Here is a 24,615-nt window from a genome sequence, read left to right on the forward strand (position 1 = left end):
TGTTTAAATAAAACCTTAGACTGGTCAACTTCTGGTACATTTCTGGTGCTTAAAGATGATGCTGTCAAAGGACAGTGCAAAATCTTAATAAGTTTGGTTGTCTTTGTTGACTTAGGACTGTCTTTCCCTTCCATAAAATTATAGTGGAACAATGTTTCATCAAAGCCTAAGATCGCAAGCTCCCCCATGTCTGTGATCAAAGGCATCATCTTAAATAGGTCTGATCAGGCATCGCAGAAGAGGGCAGGCAGGCTGCTTCAGCTGGAAGAAAAAAAAACATGGAGCAAAGATGACAAAGTTGATCAGTCATTTCTTTGGCAATAAATAATAAGATACGCTGAGAACTGCAAACGAGAACACCCTTAGGTTCCTCAGAGATGTGTCTGCTTAACACCTGATTTAGCTAAGCTTGTGAAGCCATCAAGATATGACCTTGATGAGCAAAAAGCAGCCCTGTAATGAATCTGGAATTAAATTAGTTTTGATGGTATATGCATGGCTACTGTAATGTGCTACTTGCAGAAATAACGAAAGCACTGCGAATGAAAATACTAATGCATCTATAAAAATTGTTGAGAAAGAAGCTAATTATCTGGCTTCTTTTTTAAGAGTTTACAGTTATTGTCATACTTGAGAAATATGATCTGATTTTTTTTACTTAATAGCCTATTGTTTGTCTTATGTAGAAACACTAGCAAACATCTTACTGTTCATCGATAACTCCATTTTAATTGGTATATTATTAATTGACTTCCTATCTGGAATGAACTAGGTGATCTGATTATGGTTAAAATAATTCACTGACGAGTGAATGATGTATACTCTTGGAAAAGAGAGAGAGAAAAAGAAATGCAGGGGACTGTCTTTCAGCTCTTTTTGGTGCCAGTGTCATATTTTGATATCATCGCATTGTCTTCACCCTTTGGTTCTTTTTTTTTTTTTAAGATTTTTTTTCTTTATTTATTCGTTTGAGAGAGTGAGCTTGTGAAAGCAGGAGCAGGGGGGAGCAGAGGGTGAGGGAGAAGCAGACTCCCCACTGAGCAGTGACCCTGAGAACATGACCTGAGCCGAAAGGCAGACGCTTAACCAACTGAGCCAAATGCATTTTACTAATTATATAGCGTTTTTGTATCAACAAATATTCTAACAACTCCCTACTTTTGTGTTGAAGATTCAGATGGTAGGCTTTAAACAGGTTCAGAAAAATCAAATAACTTTACTAATTTAAGAGCATTTAGCGAATATCTTCTACATGCCAAGCGTGTGCTAGATGCTGGCTTCAGAGTTTGAGACAGTTTCTACCTTCTAAGAGCACATAGTGTAGCACGGTGCTTTGTCATAGGGGTGGAGGTGCGCGTGTGTTCCCAGCAGAGACTGCTGCTAAAATACCCTGTCGTGCACAGGACAGTTTCCGCAGAACAATGACAACAACAAAAGTCCAGCCCTAAACATTACTAGTCCCAAGGTCAAAAAATCCTGGCCTACTGAAAAGAACTAGTTATCACAGAACGAGGTAGTAGTTCATAAAAGAGCACAGGTGAGAGAGTGACTAACTCTGAGTCGGGTGGGTTGGAGTACACTTCATAGAAGTAATTACTTAGGGACCGTCTTGAGAGAAGATTAGGAATTTACCAGGTGAGCCAGGAATGGTGGTAGTAACAGAAATTACCAGGACATGAAGGCATAAAGGAGCCTAACTTATTCCTTTGAATGGCCTCAATATTTTGCATTTTGTGCTAGGCCACTTTGTAAAGATTTCAGAAAGTACTTGACTTTAGAAATGTCGTATTCTGAGATATAAAATATTTGAAAAGAGGAAATGATATCTTCTATTTATTCCATTTAGAGTATCCACATTAATTCAATTCTATGTACTTAGATGCTGGGTTTGGTTTTTTTTTTCACTACTTTTTTTTATTTAATAATTGATTAATTTCAAGGTATACCTACAGTATTTTAGCCATGTCTTTTCATTGTTTTCAGTAATAGTATTGAAGGATGGGATTCCTATGAGAAAGATGTACAAGTATAGTGTTTTCAAATTCTGAAATGTATTGTTTATGTCTTCACTTTATTTCCACTTAGAGCATCAAAGGTTTAAGATAGAGAGCTGACAAAATTATATTACTGCTGAGTGGCATAGAACTGCTCATAATCTTACTTAAATTCTTTTAGACTAATTTTTCATAAAGTGTATATATAGTTTCGTTTATAAATAATTACAATGCACCATGATAAACATTTTTATTGAAGTGTATTAAAATGCTATCCGAGCTCAGTGAAGGGGTTTGTCTAACTGAAGAAATAAATTTTAGCCGCACTTGAAAGGGTGAATGGAGATCTTCCCAAGCCAGTAGGTGAGATGGTGACCATGTTGGAGCAAGGGACCACAAAACACGACATATGTGTGCAGGGAATGGAAGATGTTGGCGTGTGATGGAGCACACGACAGTGTGGGGAAATGTTACAAAATGAGGCTGAAAGGCCTGTTGGAAGCCATACTGCATAAGGATTTGTCAACAGACAGAGCCATTAACGGGTTTTTATTTGAGAAAATGACAGACCAGAGAAGTTAGGTGACATGCTAACTAATAAGTGGTAGAAAGAACAAAAACTCAATCTCAGTACTCTTCTCTTACTATATAGTGTGTTCCTGTCAGTACACTTGGAATTTTCTTAACTGCAAGAGCATTATTGAACATTTCCCTACTTTAAGGGTTAAATTTTGGCTTACTCTTATAGCCTATAGAGACATATAATCCATAAAGACATATCAGTACAGATGAACTTAGTGTCATTTACAGCATGCACTTCCTGTGTCATTTACAAAAACGTCTTTTAAAATGCTCTGGGTGTTTCTAAAGGGCTTTAAATAACCTGTATCAGCACCATCTCTTAGCTATTCCATTTTTTTATATATATAATTAAAGAGAAATTTTTTTACTTACTGTTTTTCTTCCATGTCTCTGATCCAGTTGCTTATCTAGCCAAAATAGCTCCTACTCCCATTTCCCAGGGCTTTAAATTAAATTTTCCACACCGAATTGTGTGACAGGCTTTTCAAAGAAAAACCAACATCATTCCCCAAGTTGATGCCACCCACTGCCAGGGGAGGCATGCCCACCCTCTCAGCCCTCCTTTAAGTTGCCCAAGTCATCTTTTTTTCATTCCCAGAATTGCCAGAACTTTCTTCCATTCTGCTTTTCATCTGCGATCTACTCCTCCTGACTCGTGATTCACGTTTTCTTTAGTTCTTTTTTCTTTCTTTCCTTCCTTCCTTCCTTTCTTCCTTCCTTCTTTCCTTCCTAAAGAGAAACATCCTTGTTGTAGAAAATCTAGAAAATGCCAGAAAATTACAGAATGAAAATAAAGTCACTACAGACAACCATGTCTTTACTGTTTTCGATGAACTTATTTCATGCCAGTCTTTTTCTAAGCGCATTTTAACATAGGAGCCAAACACTATGCTGTGTACTCAAATAATCACAAAGATGAATAAAGCATCGTCTCTGCTGTGTATATTTAGAGGTTCCAAACTGCCCCAAGTTTTCTATACGTTTTAGCATTTTTTTCCACAAGTGTGCCATGTGATTTTTAATATAATAAAATTCTAGTTCAGATATTTAAAAATTACCCTTACTTCATGGCTAATCAAAACGCTGCCAAGTAATATCCAGTCTAAAATGCGCAGGGATTCCACATTTATCACCATGTATATTCTTAAAATACGGTTTACCAAATTTCCTTTAAAAAGCACAGGATGCAGTTTTCTACATTCACTCCATTAAGAAGCTTATTAAGTTAGCATTTTATACTTACATAGTGCTGCACTTAAATTCAATAATATTTTCTTGCACCTTTTTAATTGCATCTTTTTCAGTTTAAAAATGCTGTTTGAGAATATCCCCTTTCTTGGTCTGCTCTAAGAAATATTGCTTACATATGAATATTTTGAATTAGGAATAAATGAAATTCCTTTTTTGCTGTCAGAACCAAATTGTAAAAATGCATTGCATGTCTTGGAAAATCAGTATACTCTATTAGCAGGCCTGTCAATATAAAAAGTGCATTCCATTTCCACCTCTTGCTCTAATAACCTTTTCTGGGTTACTCTGAGGCAGTTCACATAATCAGGGTATATTGTCAGCTTACTGGAGTTGGGGAAGCATGAAATGAAAATCACGTTAATATTGATCCAATTCTTTTACTTGCAAGTGTCCTTGATGTCCTTTTCCACTGAGCAATAACTGTTGATGTTAGGTAGCCATTTTCTTATTTTATTTCTTATAGTCCAGTAAATCGTTTACAAGCATAACTAATCTGAATAAGAATTTACCACTTAGAATAATTTCTATGAACACGTCATCTTAATTAATGCCCAGACTGCTAATTCTACATTTCACTATTCCACTGAATATTTTCCTCGAGCTTTTCAGAGAACAGCCTACCTGCAGATAGAACGTTTGTGTAGCTTAAAACAAACAAAAGTCTCTGCAACTTCTTCGTTGGTAAAAACACAAAGGATGCTGCCCTCTAATTTTATGTGATATAAGGATGTGCTAAAATGGACCATAAGTAACATCACTTACTGATTCAGGCAAGGAATACTATTTCTGAATCAAGTTCATTATAAATTTGAAGCTGGTATCTTGGGTTTTTAGTTTTTTGGTGGTTTAGATATTATCTAAATAATATCTTTTGGATTATTCAATATATTCTCCATCAACAAAAATGAAGTGGGAACCACAGTTAAATCTAATGCATTCAGACTAAAATACCCACAACTAGGAAAGGAGGAATTTGGTGTCTGAACTGTCCGGATTTCTTATCTGGGTTTATTCAATCTGGTCAATAACCATTCAGATTTTTACTTAAAGTGTAGTTGAAACAGCAAATAAAAACCATCTATTTCACTTGGAAAATACTTGCTTTCATAAAATGATTTCGTGTTGATGAAGTGAGTTTCCTGGCTCAGCATCAGGTATAAAAGAGAAAAAAAGATACCTGAGCTTTCTAGTCCTTCTTTTTAGTAGTGTTTCATTCAGTATCACTAACAGTTTTTTATCATTAGGATGTTTCTATTGCAAAGTCTAAGGGTTTTTTGAATCCTGTTCTATATAAACCATGATTTTTTTTTTTTTAGTCCTTAGTCTTTAGTAGGTCTTTCCTTTTATAAAGTCAGCATTATTTATGTTTCTTAAGGAAAGAAATACTGTCTGTGTATAAAGTCAAACACAAAATTTAATTTTGAATTTAAATTACTTACAAAGAAAAATATTTACTTTTTAGTAAACTAGTAAAGTATGTTGTATATATATATGTATCTACTGCTTTCATATCATGTTAAGGTCAGCATAAAATATTTTGAGTCATAGCTTTCTCAATATAGTAAAGAATGTTCTTTCATCTTATCTGTAATGTTCAAAATTATAAAGTTCTCAGTAGTAGATTGATTTGTACCTATTATTGCATGATAACATGTCACTGCATCTAATGTAATTACTTGAGAGGTACATTTATCTTAAAATCTTTTCTTTTAGTGAAAATTAAATAATATCACTTACAGTCACTAAAAGCACTGTTCTATAAAAGTATTTGTTGCTCTGATTTCAGCTTTAATGAGGAAAAAGTAATCTTTATTTTAAAATATCCCAAGGAATTCATGTTATTAATACTTCGAATAGAGCATTTTAAATGGTTTGAAAATGAATTGCNCAGGGCGTGATCCTGGCGTTGTGGGATCGAGCCCCACATCAGGCTCCTCTGCTATGAGCCTGCTTCTTCCTCTCCCACTCCCCCTGCCTGTGTTCCCTCTCTCGCTGGCTGTCTCTATCTCTGTCGAATAAATAAATAAAATCTTTAAAAAAAATAAAAAAAATAAAAAAATAAAAAAAAAAATAAAATATCCCAAGGAATTCATGTTATTAATACTTCGAATAGAGCATTTTAAATGGTTTGAAAATGAATTGCAGCATTTTTTTATTATTGAAGTATAACTGACATTGAATTGCAGGATTTTATCTTATTTACATAGGAGTAGATTTTGTCAAAACATTTTACAAGCTAGAAATATCGTGAACCGATGTATATTGAAAAGAATTTCTCTTTCACAAAAGAGTGTCATTTTGTGAAACTGACTTCCAGATGTTTAGAAACATTAGAATTTTTCCTGATGTTACATTTAGATGAAACTGAAATGAAACTGAATTTCTGTTCTGTCCATTTTCTTCCAGTGAAGGAATAGAAGTATATATTAAATGCATTATCTATGTATAATTCCCTAAAGCAAATTCTGATATCAACTTTGTTGAGAAAGCTGTTCTTTTCCTTCAGATATCTAAGATATTAAAAATTCTTATATTCTTAACATACCGATATGCAAAATCAAAAACAGATGTCAAATACATTGATGCTTGTGTAGTTTTATTTAATAATATCTTTAAATGAATATTATGGTTATTGGGAGGGAACAGTTTTTTAATGTAAGCTGTTTACACTCCATTTAATTTCACAAACACTTCATGGCTCTCCTTCCTGTCTTCAGGGAGCCTGCCATCAGTGGAGGAGATGAAGGCTCATATTTCACTGTGGTGAATATAAACAGAGTAATGACAGCATGGCGGAGGGAAAAAGATTAATCCCAACTGAAGGAAAGGAAACCATTACTTGTTGAATACCTGTTGTTTGTTAGGCATTGTACTGAGACCTTACATGCATGAGTTATCTTGAGTTTTTAATCCTCACATCAGCCTGCTTTTTCCTCCTTTATGTAAATCTTCGAAGCATTATTATAACCAGTAAAGCACTGGCTATATTCTTCAATTTTAAGTTATATACTTAGGAAACTCTTCTAATATCTCTTGCTAATTTATGTATTTTACCAAAATTTTAAGAAACATTTTGGAAGCTTATTATATAAATAAGCTTCACACATTTCAGAGTATTTTAGTATCCATTGTCTCATTTTAACATTGCGGTAACCCTGTGGGAGTCTGGTTGGTAAATACTTACTCCTCTTTCACAGGTTGAGAAACTGAAGTCAAGAGACTGGTCTAAACATATTTTTAAAATATGTTCTTAATAGATGTTTGGGGGAAAATAAAGTTAGAATTGCAAAGCTCATATCCAACATTTACAAGGAGACTATAAAGGACATAAAGAGAAAAGTAACTTATGTAGGATGCATACAAAACGATTACCATGTGAATTATGCCTATGTTTTCATGTGCTCATTCAACATTTATTGATTCCCACTTTATTTAATATTTGACACATATCTAATAAGTGAATGCCCAAATCAAAGATTCCAGAAAAAAATACCAAAAAATTATGATAATATATTTTGACTGACTTGTAAGATACAAAGTTCATACAGAAAAGGAAGTGATCACCTACACTGAATCTTGAAGGACAAGGCAGGTAAAAGAATTCCATGTAAAAGAAATTACATATGTCAGATTTAAACACTTGAAAAAGTGTTGCATGTTTGGGAAGAGAAGCTCTATTCAGCTCTTGGGGAATATAAGATGTGAAGGTACCAGTTGGTAAAATAGTGAGGTAAAGAAGTAGGGGCCAGATCACGAGTCATAGACCATAACTGTACGGATCAAATAACACTGAAAATGTTTCTTATACAGTAGATTCACATTAGATAAACACGTATATACATATATCATTTTTAATAAATAACAAATTGAAGACGTATTTCTATATTTAATGCTGAATAAATAACAATAGCATAAAACTGGTTAAGAAGCTGATGCTATGCTAAAATTGTCATGTTATGGGTTTATATCATCTCTATGTCTGCATTAGCCACACATATAATTTACCGCTTCCCTATTGCTATAAATTACTTTTTATCTTTATCAGTATAGATGTTTTAGAGCTGTATAGAATATGTATAGAATAATTTCTTAAACAGATTAACAACCATGTAGTCTTTTTCTTTACATTAACTATTTATATTTGTCAATAAAAAAGGACAAATAAAATACCTTCTTCCCCTTGATTGTCCACTTTCCAGATAGTCCCTGAATATTAGTAAGATAATCTGTTAATGTCTCCAACTTGTCATTTCTGTATTTTAACTTATACTCATTTAAAAGATAATAATAATACAGTTATAGTAGTAATATTAGAGTATAATAACAATATTAGAAATATTTTAGTTCTCTTGTTACTTTGGTTTTAAAATATACTTTGTTTCATATGGATCCTGTTTGTTAAAATAAATTTAATGGAAGAATAACTTTATTTAGTTTTGTCTAACACATTATTCTGTATTAGATAATGTTTTCACATACAGAGCTACAAGCATATATATTTATTAAGAAATCTAATGGGTATAGAATTTTTTCTGTAGTTGTTATTTGTCACACAATGTGAAAAATAATGTAAAAATAATTTTGGATTTGGATTAATCTATAATTTGGCGGCATTTTATAACTTCTGAACCTTTCCAAGTTATGGCATTTTGATGTTTTCTTAGAAAATAAGTATATATGCCTATACTATCCAACTTTACACATAATTCACATTTTCAAATCTAAGTAGGGAGTTCTGGTGGTTTGTAGTATTCGCTTGTTAATTTCTTGATGAATGGCTAAAGAGGCCAAGTGCACTCAGTCCAACATGTCTTGTGAAGATAGATGATCTCAAATAAATTCTCTTCCCAATCAGATTTTGATTTGTTGGGTGTTAAACCAATTCGTTCTAAGGACAGTGTTTATAAGCCTTGTAATGAGACAGCCCTTTGAGACCTTACTTCTTTTTGCTTGTAATTTTGATGAATGAAACTCTAATTCATAAAAGATATTGTGATTGAAAAGCACCTTTGGATCTTGTACGCTTTAATTTAGATAAATGTTTTGTGCAGTACCATAAAATCAGGAAGTGGACTGAGCTACAAACTGATAACACTTCAACAAGGATGCTAAGTTGAGTGTGTTGTTATAAATCAGTTTACTATATATCTTTTAAAGACATAATTGTTTTACTGTTTTAAAACCAGAGAGGATAAAATTAAAAGCTTAATACACATTTCAGAGCACACCTTCCTTTGACTACATTTACTTTATTTGTAGATTTTAATTTTAATAACAGGGGAGTAATGTAAAGCTCTTTTCTTAATGACAAAGCAGATTAAATATGGTTGTCCACAAGGGAAATTTTTTTTTATCAGGGTGACTCATACTTAAAGAGTTTTATTGATTATTTCATATAAAGAACCAAGTCCTCTTTCGTGTAAATACATAAATTCTCCAATTTGTCCCCAAACTGGAGGCAAATCACCAAGGCTCTCTGAGAAATCTCAGGATCTTTAGATTAAGAAATATCCAGAGGTAACTTGTATGTCTCAGTTTCTTCATTTGTTCAGCATATAGGAGGGCTCACTCTGTGCCAGGCAGTGTGCTATGATTGAGAATACAAAGACAGAAGCCTGTTGCCAGTGATCAAGGAACTTTCAGGCTATGCAGAAACAAAAAAGCCCACAACCGATTACAATACCTGTAACTACAGTAATAAGATTTATAAGGTGTGGTGGAAGCGTCAGGGAAAGAGCACACAAACTTACCTTAAGAAATCAGAGAAGAGAACACAGAGTGGGTAGACTTGAACTCCATTCGCCGAACGTTTATTACACATCCGCTGGGTGCCCCACACTGAGGCTGCAGAAACGAGGCCGGAGCCCAGTGGAGAAGACAAACACATGACAGATAACACCTACAGTGTAGTAGAGCTCTGTGCCAACTGTGAAAGTACAGAGCAATTGGCTAAGAAAGGCACCTAAAGGAGGTGAGTTTGGAAGATCAAATAGGAATGAGCACCAAAAAGGAGGAAGGAAGGAACATACCATACAGAAGGAATAATATAAGCTCAGATAAAAAGGTCTGAGTACATATTTTGGAAGCTATAAATCGTCCATATTGCTGAAGGGGGATGAGGAAAGGTAATGCAAAGCTGGTAATGAGAGGGAAAAAAAGGCCTTTGCCCAGCCATGCTAAGGAGTTTAGATTTGGACTCCTATCATATAAACCGTGCATTGAGTGTTATTGATTGGGAGGAAATGTTATGCAGCAGGAAAATATCCTCCACTTATTTTTGCTTTGTAATAATCACTGACAAAAATATGGGGGATAGTGTGAATAATGGAGCTATTGAAGACCTCCAGACCAAAACCATGGTGGCCTGAGCCGGGGCCATGGCAGTCCCCTTCCAGGATGACCCCTAGGTTTGTGGCTTAAGTAAGTGGGTTGATCAAAATTGGGGGAGGTGGAGAAGCAATAGATGATTCATTCGGTTAGGGAAATGTGGACTTAGGACTATCCAGATGTCTAATAGAAATATGGCTATAAAGACCTCAAGATTTGCTGCAACGTGGACAGGACTGGAGGAGATAATGCTAAGCGAAATAAGTCAAGCAGAGAAAGACAATTACCATATGGTTTCACTCATTTATGGAACATAAGAAGTAGGAAGATCGGTAGGAGAAGAAAGGGAAGAAGAAAGGGGGGGTAAACAGAAGGGGGAATGAATCATGAGAGACTATGGACTCTGGGAAACAAACTGAGGGCTTCAGGGGGGAGGGGTGGGGGAATGGGATAGACTGGTGATGGGTAGTAAGGAGGGCACGTATTGCATGGTGCACTGGGTGTTATACGCGAGAAATGAATCATGGAACTTTACATCAAAAACTAGGGATGTACTGTATGGTGACTAACACAATATAATAAAAAAAATATTATTAAAAAAAAAAAGACCTCAAGAGAGGCTTCTCAATTATTAATGATTGGATTTGCCTCTTTGTTCTCAGATGATGCAAGCTCTGAGTTCCTCAAATTAAGTTACTACCCAAGAAGCAAACAAGTTATAAGGATAGCTACCCCCAGAAGAGTTCTATTTTACTGGCTTCATATCATCAAGAAACCAAATAAAATTAAGATAAGGTTCTGGAGCGTTCAGTAATCAGTCCTCAGTCTTTTATTCCAGAAGAATCATCTGTGGACTAGTGAAAGAAAAATATACATATAACCCATTTAATGCTCCTTACCTCCCATGTAGCATTGAGTTGTAATAATACTGTTTGTTTCTGAAGTACTTACCAAATATATATTTAACAATCTATTACATTATGCTGTTATGCTGTATTTTAGCCATGCTTTCTAAATGCCGTTATCCAGTAAGAGCTAGGATGACAGACTGTATCTCTGTGACAGTAACATTCTACAATGCTTTTGTGGCATGACTGTGTTCCTCATGTGGTTTTTACTCCCCTATGTGCTACTTTTGAGCCAACTTATTAATGTTTTAGCGAACAGAAGTGGCCTTGAGTGAACAGAATTGACTCAGAGTCACTGACAAAAAGAAGCATGCAAGTTGCAATGAAATAGGTTAACACTTTTACAATGCAAGTGTTAGGACAGCTGGATGTACTTCCAAGAAAATGGTTGAGCAGATATCACAGGCAATAATGGACTGTCAGGAGTCCTATATTGGACCTGGGAGAATGGACCAAAAGTATTGTTAATTGTTAACTAGAGGGAATTTTGGCCAAAGGCATGGCAAGATTTGGAGAATGATTGCATATGTACACAGACACCTTAACAGTCCCTAGAACTGTGACATACCACCGCCACACAGGAGTGATTTGTTAAGCTCCTGCTTTCAGGACTATATCCACCACACCTAATGAAATGTGTAGGTATTTTCCCAGGAAATGCTGCTTCCTTGAAGCCTAAATACTAATACTACAGCTAGAACACAGTAAATTACATTTTCTTCCAAACTGAATTCCAACCTCAAGTGATATGAAATAAAGATACATATATATAAAATTCAATATATATAATATATATTATAATCAGATAGTTTTAGAATCATCATCACCTGCCAAAGCAGGTGGCTGAAGTGGCTATTCCTTAAAATATTGAAATATAATTTTGAAATATAAATATTGAATTCTATCTGTTAAGGAGTCAAATCTGTGAGGGATTCAAATGCACTGTAATTTCTAACCTTTACACTGATTGACATGTTAATACTAGGTCAGCTTTGGCTGTATTTCAATTTTTCTGACTGACTTTGTTTTCATATTTTGGGCCTTCTGTACTATTTTATATAACAAAATAAGGCTAACAGCTTAGAAAAACATTATTGCTTTCACTGACTGTTGTGCAGCACATTTCATGTCTCCATCATTCCTAACTCCCCCCATTTGTAGCTTCCCAGTGATGACCCCTTTGCTTTTCAGATGTTCTTGTTTTCTTCACACGTACTTACTTTCGAAAATGATCTGATCCAATTGTTCTAATTCACACAAAAGTACAATTTTGCAAAATTGTGTACTTTTGTGTATCAGAAAACCAAGTTTGTGGTGAGGTGCAGATTTTTTTATAGAAAGTGGTGATCTTAGATGCCCGAGACGTGGATTTGTAGTCTATTCTCTACCGCCAGCCAACTCCTAGGTCCCTCAGTGAGGAACAAGCTTTCTTGGCCTGTTTCCTCCTCTGTAAAATAAGGGTAGGTGATGGATTACAACCCCCTGCCTTTCTCAGAGTTATTTTGAACACCAAACAAGATCAAGAAGGTAAAAATGTTCTGTAATTGTAAACTCATACATAAATGCATCATAGAAAATAATATGTTATTTTTAATACTGAAAGCCAAACAATCATAATAACCTAAATTATTATATTTCCTTTGTGATTAGGCACTGAAGAAGATGTGGTAAAGTCCAAGAAAACCTTCAGAAGTCAGGCAATAGTGAATCAAAATGCGGAGACAGAACTTATGCTGGAAGGAGATGATGATGCAGTCAGTCTCCTACAGGAGAAAGAAATCGACAATCTTGCAGGTAAATGTTTAAATATCTTTCTTCTAATTGTTGTAAGTAAGAAATACACACAAAGTTCCCAAATTTAAGAACTGGCGAATGAGTTGGTGCCGGTGTTTGGAATGATACTGAATCATGTGAACATTAATAATTTACTTCATCGGGGCGCCTGGGTGGCTCAGTCATTAAGCATCTGCCTTCGGCTCTGGTCATGAGACCAGCGTTCTGGGATCAAGCCCCGCATCGGGCTCCCTGCTCAATGGGAGCCTGCTTCTTCCTCTCCCACTCCCCCTGCTTGTGTTCCCTCTCTCGCTGCCTCTCTCTCTGTCAAATAAATAAATAAAATCTTTAAAAAATAATAATACTTTACTTCATCGCATGTCTAGTATTGGAGAGAGGAAAGTACGTATGAAACAAATATGTATTTTGATAATAATAAATGAATAGCTGCATCTGCTTTCTTTGTAATGAGTAGCAACTTTTTAATATAGGAGAAATAGCATATAGCAGAAGTTGTCCCACCTAGCTGCCTAAATAATTGGAAGGGGAGAGAGAATGATAGACTCATTGACTTCTTAGTGTCTCTAGCCTGCTAATAGCCATGAAGAATGGCCATATCAGCCATCAGACACTCGAATTTGCCATTTTTTCCCTGCTGCCACTCTTTGGAATATCCCTGGTGTTCATCTGTATACCCACACTGCTGATTTCCACCATTAGCAGACTCTTCTTGTTTTCACCTTGTCCTGCTGCTGGTCTGAGGTCAGCTGAGAGCAGTATCTGCAATGACCATGTGGGATATGGATATATGTGTTGGGCCATAACATTGTTTGGGTTTTAAACCACCTGATGAAAACAGATTGCTTCATGAATGTGCAAGTATAATTTCGTACATGATTTCAGAGGGTTCACTGACCCCTGGAAACCAGTCTATAGAATCTTATCCTAAATTTCAAGTTAAAAACTCCTGCTTTACGGCCTCAAGAAGTGGCTGGATCTTGCCTCAACTCTGTTATTTTCAGCCCATACAACATTGGGGTGGCAGATAGCAATTCAGAAGTGGACTTGTACTCATCATTTGGTTTACAGAATAGCACTCCTGTTTCCAGAAGTGTGCCGAAAATTATCTGGCACATTTTACGAAAGCCTGCAATGATGTTTCTGCCAGTTAGAGATTTCTCTTTTTATCAAAGAGATGTTCTTGTCAATTGTAAACTAGAGATGGCGCCTTATTCTCCATCTTCTAGAAAATGTTTAATAATACTCGAATGCCAGCTCCTTGATATACCTATGTCACTAACATTTCTGTATCATGAAAATTATTTGTCCTATTTAAAACTAATCCTAAGTCTATGAACAAATGGGGGCGCCTGGGTGGCACAGCGGTTAAGTGTCTGCCTTCGGCTCAGGGCGTGATCCCGGCGTTATGGGATCGAGCCCCACATCAGGCTCCTCTGCTATGAGCCTGCTTCTTCCTCTCCCACTCCCCCTGCTTGTGTTCCCTCTCTCGCTGGCTGTCTCTATCTCTGTCAAATAAATAAATAAAATCTTTTAAAAAAAAAAAAGTTTCTAAAAAAAAAAAAGTCTATGAACAAATGTCTGCCTTGAATTCTTAAGTAAATGTTGAAGTTTTGGTTTTGTTGTTTTTGTGGTTTGTTTCAGTAGTTCAGAGATTTTCTCTGAGGCCATTTGGAAATTTAAGCAAACGAAGTCTGTGATTTCTTTTTGCCCCCAGATTTGTTTTCTCTTTTCCTGGTCTTATTCTTGATCCTAAGAAACTAAAGAGAATTTATAAACATGATTTGCGACCTTTTCAGATAATATGTTGTCTTTCCTCATCCACATATGCTAATAAATACATTCAATAATTATACAATTTAGTTTAGAGTCTCTGGTCCTTAGTTCCCATTACAAAGGTAATTAATTAATTGATACAAATTTGGCTGATATCTGAAGTTTATTATAATAAGATCTGCCCCTAACTACCAGAGGCAAAATCCAATAAAGACTCTTAACTTCTTTATATTTCCTCCTTTGATGGTAGCTAGAGTAATTATTAATATTAATTTATGCTTATAAACAAAATTCCCAAAATAACATTAAATTAAACTATCTAAAGAACAATGGAAGTATGCTTGCAATAAATTATTTAAAAATCTAATCGTGTGGCTCTTGACCAATTCACTGTGTCAGGACTCCTCTAACTTCTGTCTTTTAAGCAGACTTTTCTTTGAGCAGATCCACTCTTATCCATTTCCACCTAGTTCTAATTCATAATATTGCAGAATCCTTGCGTCTGATAAATCTTACAAACTGTCCTAAAATATTGATCCCCTATCTAGTCTATAATGTTCCTCTTTAAAACAGCAGTCCACAAATGTGACTCTGAGCTTTGAATTCAGTAGAAAAGAAGAAGGGGATGGATGTTTTGTGAAAGGAGAAGTAAGGGTAACAGAAATAGTCCGCATAATATATAAGTATATATAGATTCATTTTATAAAGGCTGAGTCCTATTTATTAGCTAGACTGGTGTGATAGTGACAGTGTCACATAAGAATCATTTTTAGAAGTTAATTACAAACTACTATGCTTAGATTTTAAAAAATCAGCTGTTAATAAAATTTCAGACCACATAAATATATAACTGTTTTCTTGTCTTTGTCTCAGAAATTAAAAGTTGTTAAAGGATAATGGCTTTCTTATATGTAACTTACTGTTCTAAATAACCAAATAGTGCTAAGCTGCCTAGAGAACACTTCACGATCACAGGAGATCTAAGTCCACATTAAAATCCAGGAGATCCTAAAATCTGTGCACAAAATTAATATAATCTATACTTGGTGTCTGGAAATATTATGTAAAATAACAAATGCTCATTTCCCACTTCTGAGATGAACATTATAGGTTTATTTTTTCATGACTTGGTGGTACGGCTTGCATATTAGTAATGTAAGAAATGTACCTTCAAAAATATGCAAGTAATTAGAGTTCTTAGATTTTAGATTTTCTATGAATGAGGACACCATTTTTATAATAATAATGGTAAACCTAAATCTGCTGATTAGTATAATTCATTTTCCTGTTCTTACAAAGCCCTGCTTTGCTGACAAGCACACAGATGAGACCATGCATTATAATTTGTCAATATGCAATATTTCTTAATAGTCAAGTTAAATTCCAGGGAAAAAAAGATGCTATAATTAGAATAGAAAACTAAGGGAAAGTACTAATTTAGTTAAGATTAATTATATTTGGGAGTTTAAAGATAGGATCAGTTTCTATTTCTAAAAAGAAAAAAGAGAAAGAAGAGTAGCTAGCATGTCTTACTAAGAACCAGGCAGTGTTCAGAGAGCTTTATACACAGTAACCTATTTAATATTCACAGAACTCTGTAAGCTCAATACTATCATTACCCTAATTTTACAAATGAGGCAATAGAGGCCAAGAGAGGTTAAGTAACTTGTATAAGGTTAAGAAGTAAATAAAATAATGTATTTCCTTAAAAATACATAGGTTATGGTTTGAATCAAAATATACCAAATAGTATATTTAAATATGCATGTGTATATACTTACAGATTCTTCTAAAATGATGTAAATTCAAGATCCTCAGCTTAGACCTCAATTTTTGCACTGGTTCCATTAAACTATATTTAGAAGTCTATGAATGTGCACAATGATTAATTTTAGTTTTATGTATCCGTTCTCTAAAACAATTCTGGTAAGTTGAAAAAAATCTGGTAGAGTAGTTTTTAACACAATTTTATTTAAATATTAACTCTCGTGTTTTTTCCTATTTGCTTTGGAGTTTTCTAGTTTTAATAAAGATAAAATGGTCCAGCAAGTTCTACAGATTTAAATGTCATACAATTTTCTGTTTCATTTTTAGTTCCCTTTCTTCCCAAGCTGTTCATCTCAAGAGGCAAGTTAAATGTGTGTGATTATTAATTACTCAATTTATTATGCATTGTAGCAAATGGCTAATATAATTATAATATAGAAGTATGTGAATGGATTAAGTAATTATTATATTAATAACACCTAACTTAATTGCTTTTTTAGTTTGTATTGATTCACCAAAGTGAATTAGCACCTAAGATTCCATACATGACTAAAAATTTCAACTTACTAATTATATTGTTACTTAAAACACTGAAATTAATGAGTATAATGCAACTGATTTTAATCTAAAATCCCAATGTATATTTTAATTTGAAGCTCAGCTTGACAAGTTATTTCTGCAAATAATTACTGAGTAACTAAAATTTAAGATTAACTAAAATGTATGTGAAGTGACAAGTGAATGGTTTAATTCAACTGATAGAATTGTGTCCCACTCATAAAATGTACCTCATTTTTTTTTAGAGCAGTATGCCAAGTGCCCGTAGAAATATTTTCCATAACAGATTGGGAATTTGTACAAATTTCTCTGTTGTGGGGCGCCTGGGTGGCACAGCGGTTAAGCGTCTGCCTTCGGCTCAGGGCATGATCCCGGCGTTATGGGATCGAGCCCCACGTCAGGCTCCTCTGCTGTGAGCCTGCTTCTTCCTCTCCCGCTCCCCCTGCTTGTGTTCCCTCTCTCGCTGGCTGTCTCTATCTCTGTCAAATAAATAAATAAAATCTTAAAAAAAAAAAAAAAAAAAAAATTTCTCTGTTGTTACTTCCAAATATTACTAATTTTGCCAAGCTCGGGAATTCTGAATTCATCATGATGATGGTCCTTTATGGTTTATCAATTCTGCAAATTATTAAAAGCAAAATTTTTTGCTTATATATGTAAGCTCTTATTACCAATAATCCACCCATCCATTTAACGTCAAATAACTTGAAAGATTTTCCACAGGCCTACACCAATATCCAAACTTCTTTCTTTACCTGAAATATCCTTCACACATCTCTATTTTACACCTTCCCTATCACCTATCAAAATCTCTACCCATTTTTTATAACCGTATTAAATACTTGATGAAGTATTCACTAGCCAGTTTTGTCACCCCATAACTTATTTGTGGTAACAATTTTATTGAGGCGTAATTCACATACCATACAATTGTCCCATTTAAAGGGCACAACTTAATGATTTTTAGTATAGTCACAGTTATGCAACCATTATCACGATTTTAGAACATTTCATCACACCAGAAAAGAAACCTCCATACTCTGGCTATTCCACTCAATTTGCCCATGCCCCCTCCATAGCCCTGGAGGACCACTAATCTACTTTCTGTTTCCATAGATTTGACTTTTCTGGACATTTCATATAAACATAATTGTATAATATGTACTCTTTTGTGACTAGCTTCTTTTACTTAGCATAATATTTTCACGATTCATCCATGTTATGACATGCATGTCCCTTTTTATGGTGAATAAATGGTGACTATCCATTGTATGGATATATCACATTTTGTTTATTCATTCATTAATTGATGGACACTTGGTATTTTTCCACCTTTTTGCTACTGTGATAAATGCTGCTTTGAATTCTTGTACAGCATTTTATGTCAACATGTGTTTTCATTTCTCTTGAATGTATACCTAGGCATGAAATTTCTGGGTCAAATAATAACTCTATTTTTAACTTTTTGAGGAATCACTAGACTGTTTTCCAAAGTGGCTGCATCATTTTACGTTCCCATCAGCAGTGTGTGAGGGTCCGATTTCTCCACATCCTTAATGCTGGTTATTATCTGTCTTTTTTATTATAGCCACTCTATAAAATTTTGATTATATCATTCTTAAGATGCTTATACAAGATGCCCTTCTGTATGTTTTCTCTTTCCTTTTATACTGTAAATTCCTTAAGTATAGTGACCATATCCCATGTACCTTTGAACCATGAAGCAATCTTCTGATACATTTGTCCTAAAAAGGTTCCCATTGAAAAAGTTAATGTAGGTTGGAATAAACTAGAGAGCTGAGATCATTATCTAATTAATTTATACCAAAAACAAAAAACAAAATGAAAAATTTTGAGCTATTAAAATCGAGTATTTAGGGGCTTAAATTATCAGATCATCTGCTCATACTGATTGAATTATTCAAATTAGTCAACTCATCACTTGACTTTCCAGGTAAGAGCTAAATTAATCTTTCTTCCATCCTACCTTCTGCTAATTGTCTCATTTAACTAAATGTCTCTTAAGGTTCCCATTTTAAAAGTCTAAATATCACTGTGACTCTTAACCACAAAATATTTTCTCTATCACATGGAAAAGATATTCCACAACCAAAGAATTATGTTATTTTGAATATTTAAATAGAGTAACTAGTATAGAGAACTAGCAACATGGGAAAGAAGTGTTGGAATATAAGATTTGGATATTTTTATATGGCTTTTTCAGAGTGGTAGATTTATAATCCTTTTCACACACACACATACACACTATATACTACACACAAAGTCAAAAATCCAAAACTCAGAAAAAATGCAGTATGTGAATTTAAGAATGAAAAAATACAGGAATAAGGAGGACATCTACTAAGTAAAACAGGATGTAATCAATAAGAGATTCTCCTAAGTGATAGCTTTCCTGCAAGACATACCTTAAATGCCCTAAAAAGTTCTCAGGTATACTTTCACTGATATTAAGGTGTCTATACCTTTTCAGACTGTTTTTCTTGTTGTTCACTGGTCAAAGTTTTTGTCTGTTTTCTGTTATCTTTATTCTACTAATTCAAAGTGAAAGCAGGGGCACCTGGGTGGCTCAGTCGTTAAGACTCTGCATTTGGCTCAAGTCATGATCTCAGGGTCCTGGGATCAGCCCAGCATCAGGCTCCCTGCACAGCAGGGAGTCTGCTTCTCCCTCTCCCACCCCACCCCCACCCATGCTCTGTCTCCCTCCCTCTTTCTCTCTCTCTCAAATAAATACATAAAATATTTTAAAAAAAACTCACACAGACACAAAGTGAAAGCAGGTATCAAATAATGGGGGGGGGGGAAACTTGCTTAGAATTTGTTTTAAGGTTAACCATTCCTACCTCCCTAAATCTCTATTTGCTGCATTCACACACTGACTTGCTTACTCATTAACATCTATTACATACTTAGGGTGCAGAACGCTGGGACTCAGAAACTGATAGAAAAAAAGAAATCATCAAGAGAATTAACCCTGCTACCACTACTTCTCAGTAACTTCAGTAACCGAGAAGTTAGAACTTAAAATATGTCTACCCTAATAAATGAAAGTCAACAATTAAGATGATCAGATAGATACTGTAGGCCTTCAAATGTTCTAACTTGGAATGTCCAGATACCAGAGGCAAAGTTGTTTATATATAAATTGAATGTTACCTAAAAACTGAGCAGAGAAAGGAGGATAAAGCAAAATACACAGCATACAAGAAGGAAGAACTCAAGATTCGAGAAAATTATAATAAAAATACAGAACAGCAAAATTCTAAAAAGCTGAGAGTTTTTCAGAGAAATACATTATTAAAAAAGAAAAGCATTTGAACATAAATGCAAAAAAATTTTATTATAATTGTTTAATGGAATAAGAGAATAAGTACTATAGAAGGAAACAAGTTCAGTGTTACATAGACACAGATAAACTCATACTCAGATCATATCTGCTGAAGCCTAGCTACTCTGCAATACAATTCAAATATGGTTAATGAACAGTCTTTCCCTAATAAAATAGTATTTTTTACAAGATTTCTCCATATTTATTTTCTGTAGTTTTAGTTAGAGAGTCTAACTAGAATTGAATCAATCTGATATTTATATTTAGGGGGGATGTCTTTTAAACATTCTGGATTCTCTAAAATGCATTTTGCTCAGTATTTTCCCCTTAATTTTTAAGCCCATGTGTATTTCAAGGGAAATTTAATCCATATGTCCCTGACTCACTCACACTTAACTCATCAAAATATTGTTTAGTAAAAGCTATTTGATGTTGAAAAAGCCTTATGAGTCTTTATAAGTCTTTTTTCTCTCTCTTTGAATTAGGAAGTTGCTCTGCCAGTCATAAATAGTATACCCAAAGGGGTCACATTCAGCTTCAAACAAAGAATTCACAGAGCTCTTGAAGACAACATTAACACACGCCCATTGCCTACAAAAGCTAAAATATTTAAATTTCTAACTTAATTTTTGATTCAGTTAAAGAGTTGTAAAAATAAACAAAAGTTTTACCTTGACTATCTAGCCTTTTTACTCTCTCCCCATTATTTTTACAATGTCCACAAAGTCATTGTAGAGGCTGCAACATTTTACTAGAATCCATATTTCATTAGTTTCAAAACTGTATGTCTCCTTCAACCATGTAATCTGTAGGAACACTTTTAAGGTACTCTTCATCATAACACCTCCCTGCTAACCAAACTATGTAGATTTAAAATATAATAAAAAGACAAATTCAGCCAAGATTTAGTGGACCATCAGCCATGATTCAGATCATATATAACATTCTTACATCTTTTCTTAAGAAGCCCATCCTTTGTTATGGTGCAAGTGTTTCACAAACCACAACAATGCCTATTAGTCCTAATACAGTGTTCTAGTTGAAACCCATTTTTATTTTTTACTTGCTTCTCTGTACAGAGGATTTCCCATAAAGCAATTCCTCTAAGACTTATAGTTATACTTACTTTCAACCTGAAAAGCAGGGGGGATCAAGAATGGAGCTAACTTATCAGTACACCAGATCTCTCCTATATGCAGGGGACTAAACACTCCTATGTTGTTGTTGTTTTTAAAGTATGTGAATGAGCATATTAATCACCTACTGGAAATATATGGGTCAGCTTGTTGGTCACACTTGGAGGAAAAGACATGTGAAATAATTAAACTTTTCTTACCGCCAAACTGTGGATGCCAGCAACTTGGAGAGAAGAAAGCGATGAGTGTTCATCATTGCACACTGCCACCTGTGAGGTCTCTGGTATTCTCTCCAAAAGACTTTGGCAGTAATTCAAACATTATATAAAAACTGATTTCATTTAGAGCCCTACTATACAAAAGGACAAGTAAATCTTTCCACATAGTGCAAATATTCTACTTATGTGATTGTTTTATTTCCACGGCTTGGTGCTGGAGTCAGAGTAATAGCTCGCAGAATGTTCTTCAGCAGTCAGCACTGAAGAGCATTTACGTGGCTATCAACTTGTAAGCAGTTATCACAGTAGAAGCTGCTCCATCAGTTCAAATCATCAGCTCAATAAGTATAAGTGTAGAACATTTTATCAGCAAAAAAGAAGGGAAATGCAGACTGAGTTACCTAACTATTGTTAAGTATCCTTTTCCAGATAGAATGTTTAAGCAGTTTACTTAACCAGAATATGACTGATGACAGGACCCCTGGCTGCTTCAATCAGTAGAGCACGCAACGCTTGATCTCCAGGTTGTGAATTTGAGCCCCACATTGGGTGTAGAGATTCTTAAAAAAAAAAATCTTAAAAGAAGAAGAAGAAGACTGATGCAATGTTTTATTGTTTTTTTGATCCAAACGTTCTATTGAATTTTTCCTTCATTTTAAATCGCTAAGTACAACTGCTAAGTATAGTTGTAGTGTTATTCCAGTTCAATTTGTATATAAAACAAGAATGTTACGAACCAGATATCATAGAATACTTTCTTAAAAAATCTTGCCTCTCAGATTGGGCTAAGAGGAGGAGTCTCAACTCACCAACCAGTTTTCAGGGGGAAAGCAAAATGAGCTTGCTAGGTAGTAAAGAGGTGTGCGTGGATGGGCAAATGAAGCTGGGAGACATAATTTACATTTGTTGAAAGAAAACAATACTACAGATGATAACTTCACAACTGTGAATTAGGTATTATAATTCATTTTAAGATGTGGAAATTAAGGTTCAGACATTAGGGCATTTACTCATGATCACATCACAAGCAGAGATGAGCTGAGATTTATTAAACCCATTTTTCTGCCTTTGTTAAAGCCCTTTTTCGTTCTACTATATCAGTGTTTGCTTGGTTTTAATTCCAAGTTGCAACCCATAAAGGTGGTTAGCAAATCAACTACGTGGATCATTACCAGCATTATTTGTAAATGAAATAGAAGAGAATAAATTTAAATACAAAATGTCAAAATTCATTGCACACAGTAAAAATAAGAGCTGGAAGGACCTGCCAGGTCCTTATTCTCTGATGCCAGATCCCTACTTGGTTGAGGTTGGATGTGGTTATCCAAGCAAAACAAGTGTTGATGTTGAATATTTACTATATGCATGACATTATGGTGGGTGCTTGGAGTAAAAAGGCACATATGATTAAAGTTTCTGCTTCCAAGGAGGTTATAGTCTAGAGGAAAAACAGACAATGAAAAACAATAGCAACCTAGGTATACAAAGGAAACCATGATAACACAAAACAGGACCCTTGACCACCATGTGTATTCTGGAAAGCCTTCCTAGACTAGGTGTTTCCTATCTTGAGTCCAGAAACATAAGTAAAGGATTTAGAAAGACTTAAAGAGTTGTTGCAGACTGTGGAAAACATCATATACTAAAATACCATCTTCCCTGTGAAACAGTAGTTCTAAATTATTCAAGTAAAAGTATGAGGCAGAGAAGCTGAGACTAGCAAGATTGCTGGGGGAACTTTATGTGCCATGAGGAACCCAGATTTTTATCCTGAAGGCCAACTGAGACAATGAAGAATTTTCAGCATGGCAATGATAAGATCCAATTAAATATTTTTTTTTAAAAAAGTCATTCAGGCCACTGTATATCTCTATGTTTCAGGATGCCCAAACCTGATGTAAAAGACTGTTGTCTGAATTAGAGGTGATAAGAGCCTGAACTAAATTTCAGTTGGTGGTGGCAAGAAAGCAAAGGGGACAGCCTCAAAACAACACTAATATGTCAGGGACTATGATAATGGGCTGGTTGTGAGGAGTAAGAATGAGGGGAACCTGGCCTGGGAGAAAGAATGATACAGGAACTATTAAATGTGTTTGAGAATGTGAAGACGCAGGGTTTCAGGGGAAGGAGAATGAAGATACTTGGTTCAGCTTGGTCAAATATAAAGTTTTGGAATTTGAGAGCCATGTTGGACATGGAGTTTACAATTAAAACCACTGAAATCACCCAAGAAAAGTGAGAATATATAGGGAAAAGAGCAGCCGGCCAAAGTCAGAGCCCACCAAGGATACCAAGAAGGAAGTCAAGCAGTCAAGAGAACAACAGAGACTGTATGCTCTAGAAGTCAAGGAACTCTCATTCAACATTTTTCAGATTGATATTCCTTGGAACACAGGTGTTTTGAAATGTGTTAATGAGGGGGAAAAAGTATAGCTAAATGTGTTTAGGAAATTCTGGGTTTAAATATAAAATGTTACACAGGTTTTTTTTTTTTAATTGATAGACTTTTCTGAGCTTTTAACATATATATACTCCCTTACCACTTTGGCCTAAGTAGAGGATGAGAGTGAAGCCAAAGGGAGTGAAGAAGAGTGAGGAACTAAGAGGTAGAAATTGATGTCTAGAAGCTTAACAAAGGAGGGTAGGGATGAAGATAAGACAGTCGCTAGGGGAGGCAGGATGGGTAGGACCAAATCCCAGGTAGAGTGAGTAACTGGTTGGAACAGGATGAAACATACATTTTCTGAAATTGGAGAAAAAGAGGTATTGACAGAAGCCAAGGCAGAAAAGTCTTTAGATAGAGGAAGGCAAGAAGATCAATGACAGATTTTCATTTTTCTCCAAAACATGAACTCTTCATTTATTATACAGTCAGGCTGGACAAATGTTACTAATGTGAATTTTCTAGGAAGGAGGTATATATTTAACCATCTTTTCCATTAAATATGTGACCACAAAAGG

The 24,615-nt window shown here is 34.8% G+C and overlaps 1 protein-coding gene across 6 annotated transcripts in view; it reads left to right on the forward strand.

Annotated features, from left to right (window-relative positions):
* NBEA (neurobeachin) overlaps positions 1 to 24,615 on the forward strand; it is a 651,237-nt gene that overhangs the window by 425,811 nt on the left and 200,811 nt on the right. For all 6 annotated transcript variants that reach the window (XM_034665060.1, XM_034665062.1, XM_034665064.1 and 3 more), the window contains one exon: positions 12,713 to 12,856. In XM_034665060.1, coding sequence (XP_034520951.1) covers positions 12,713 to 12,856 — 144 coding nt within the window. The remainder of the gene's footprint in view (positions 1 to 12,712; positions 12,857 to 24,615) is intronic.

This window comes from Ailuropoda melanoleuca, chromosome 7 (assembly GCF_002007445.2).
Source record: "Ailuropoda melanoleuca isolate Jingjing chromosome 7, ASM200744v2, whole genome shotgun sequence".
NCBI classification, from domain to species: Eukaryota; Metazoa; Chordata; class Mammalia; order Carnivora; family Ursidae; genus Ailuropoda; species Ailuropoda melanoleuca.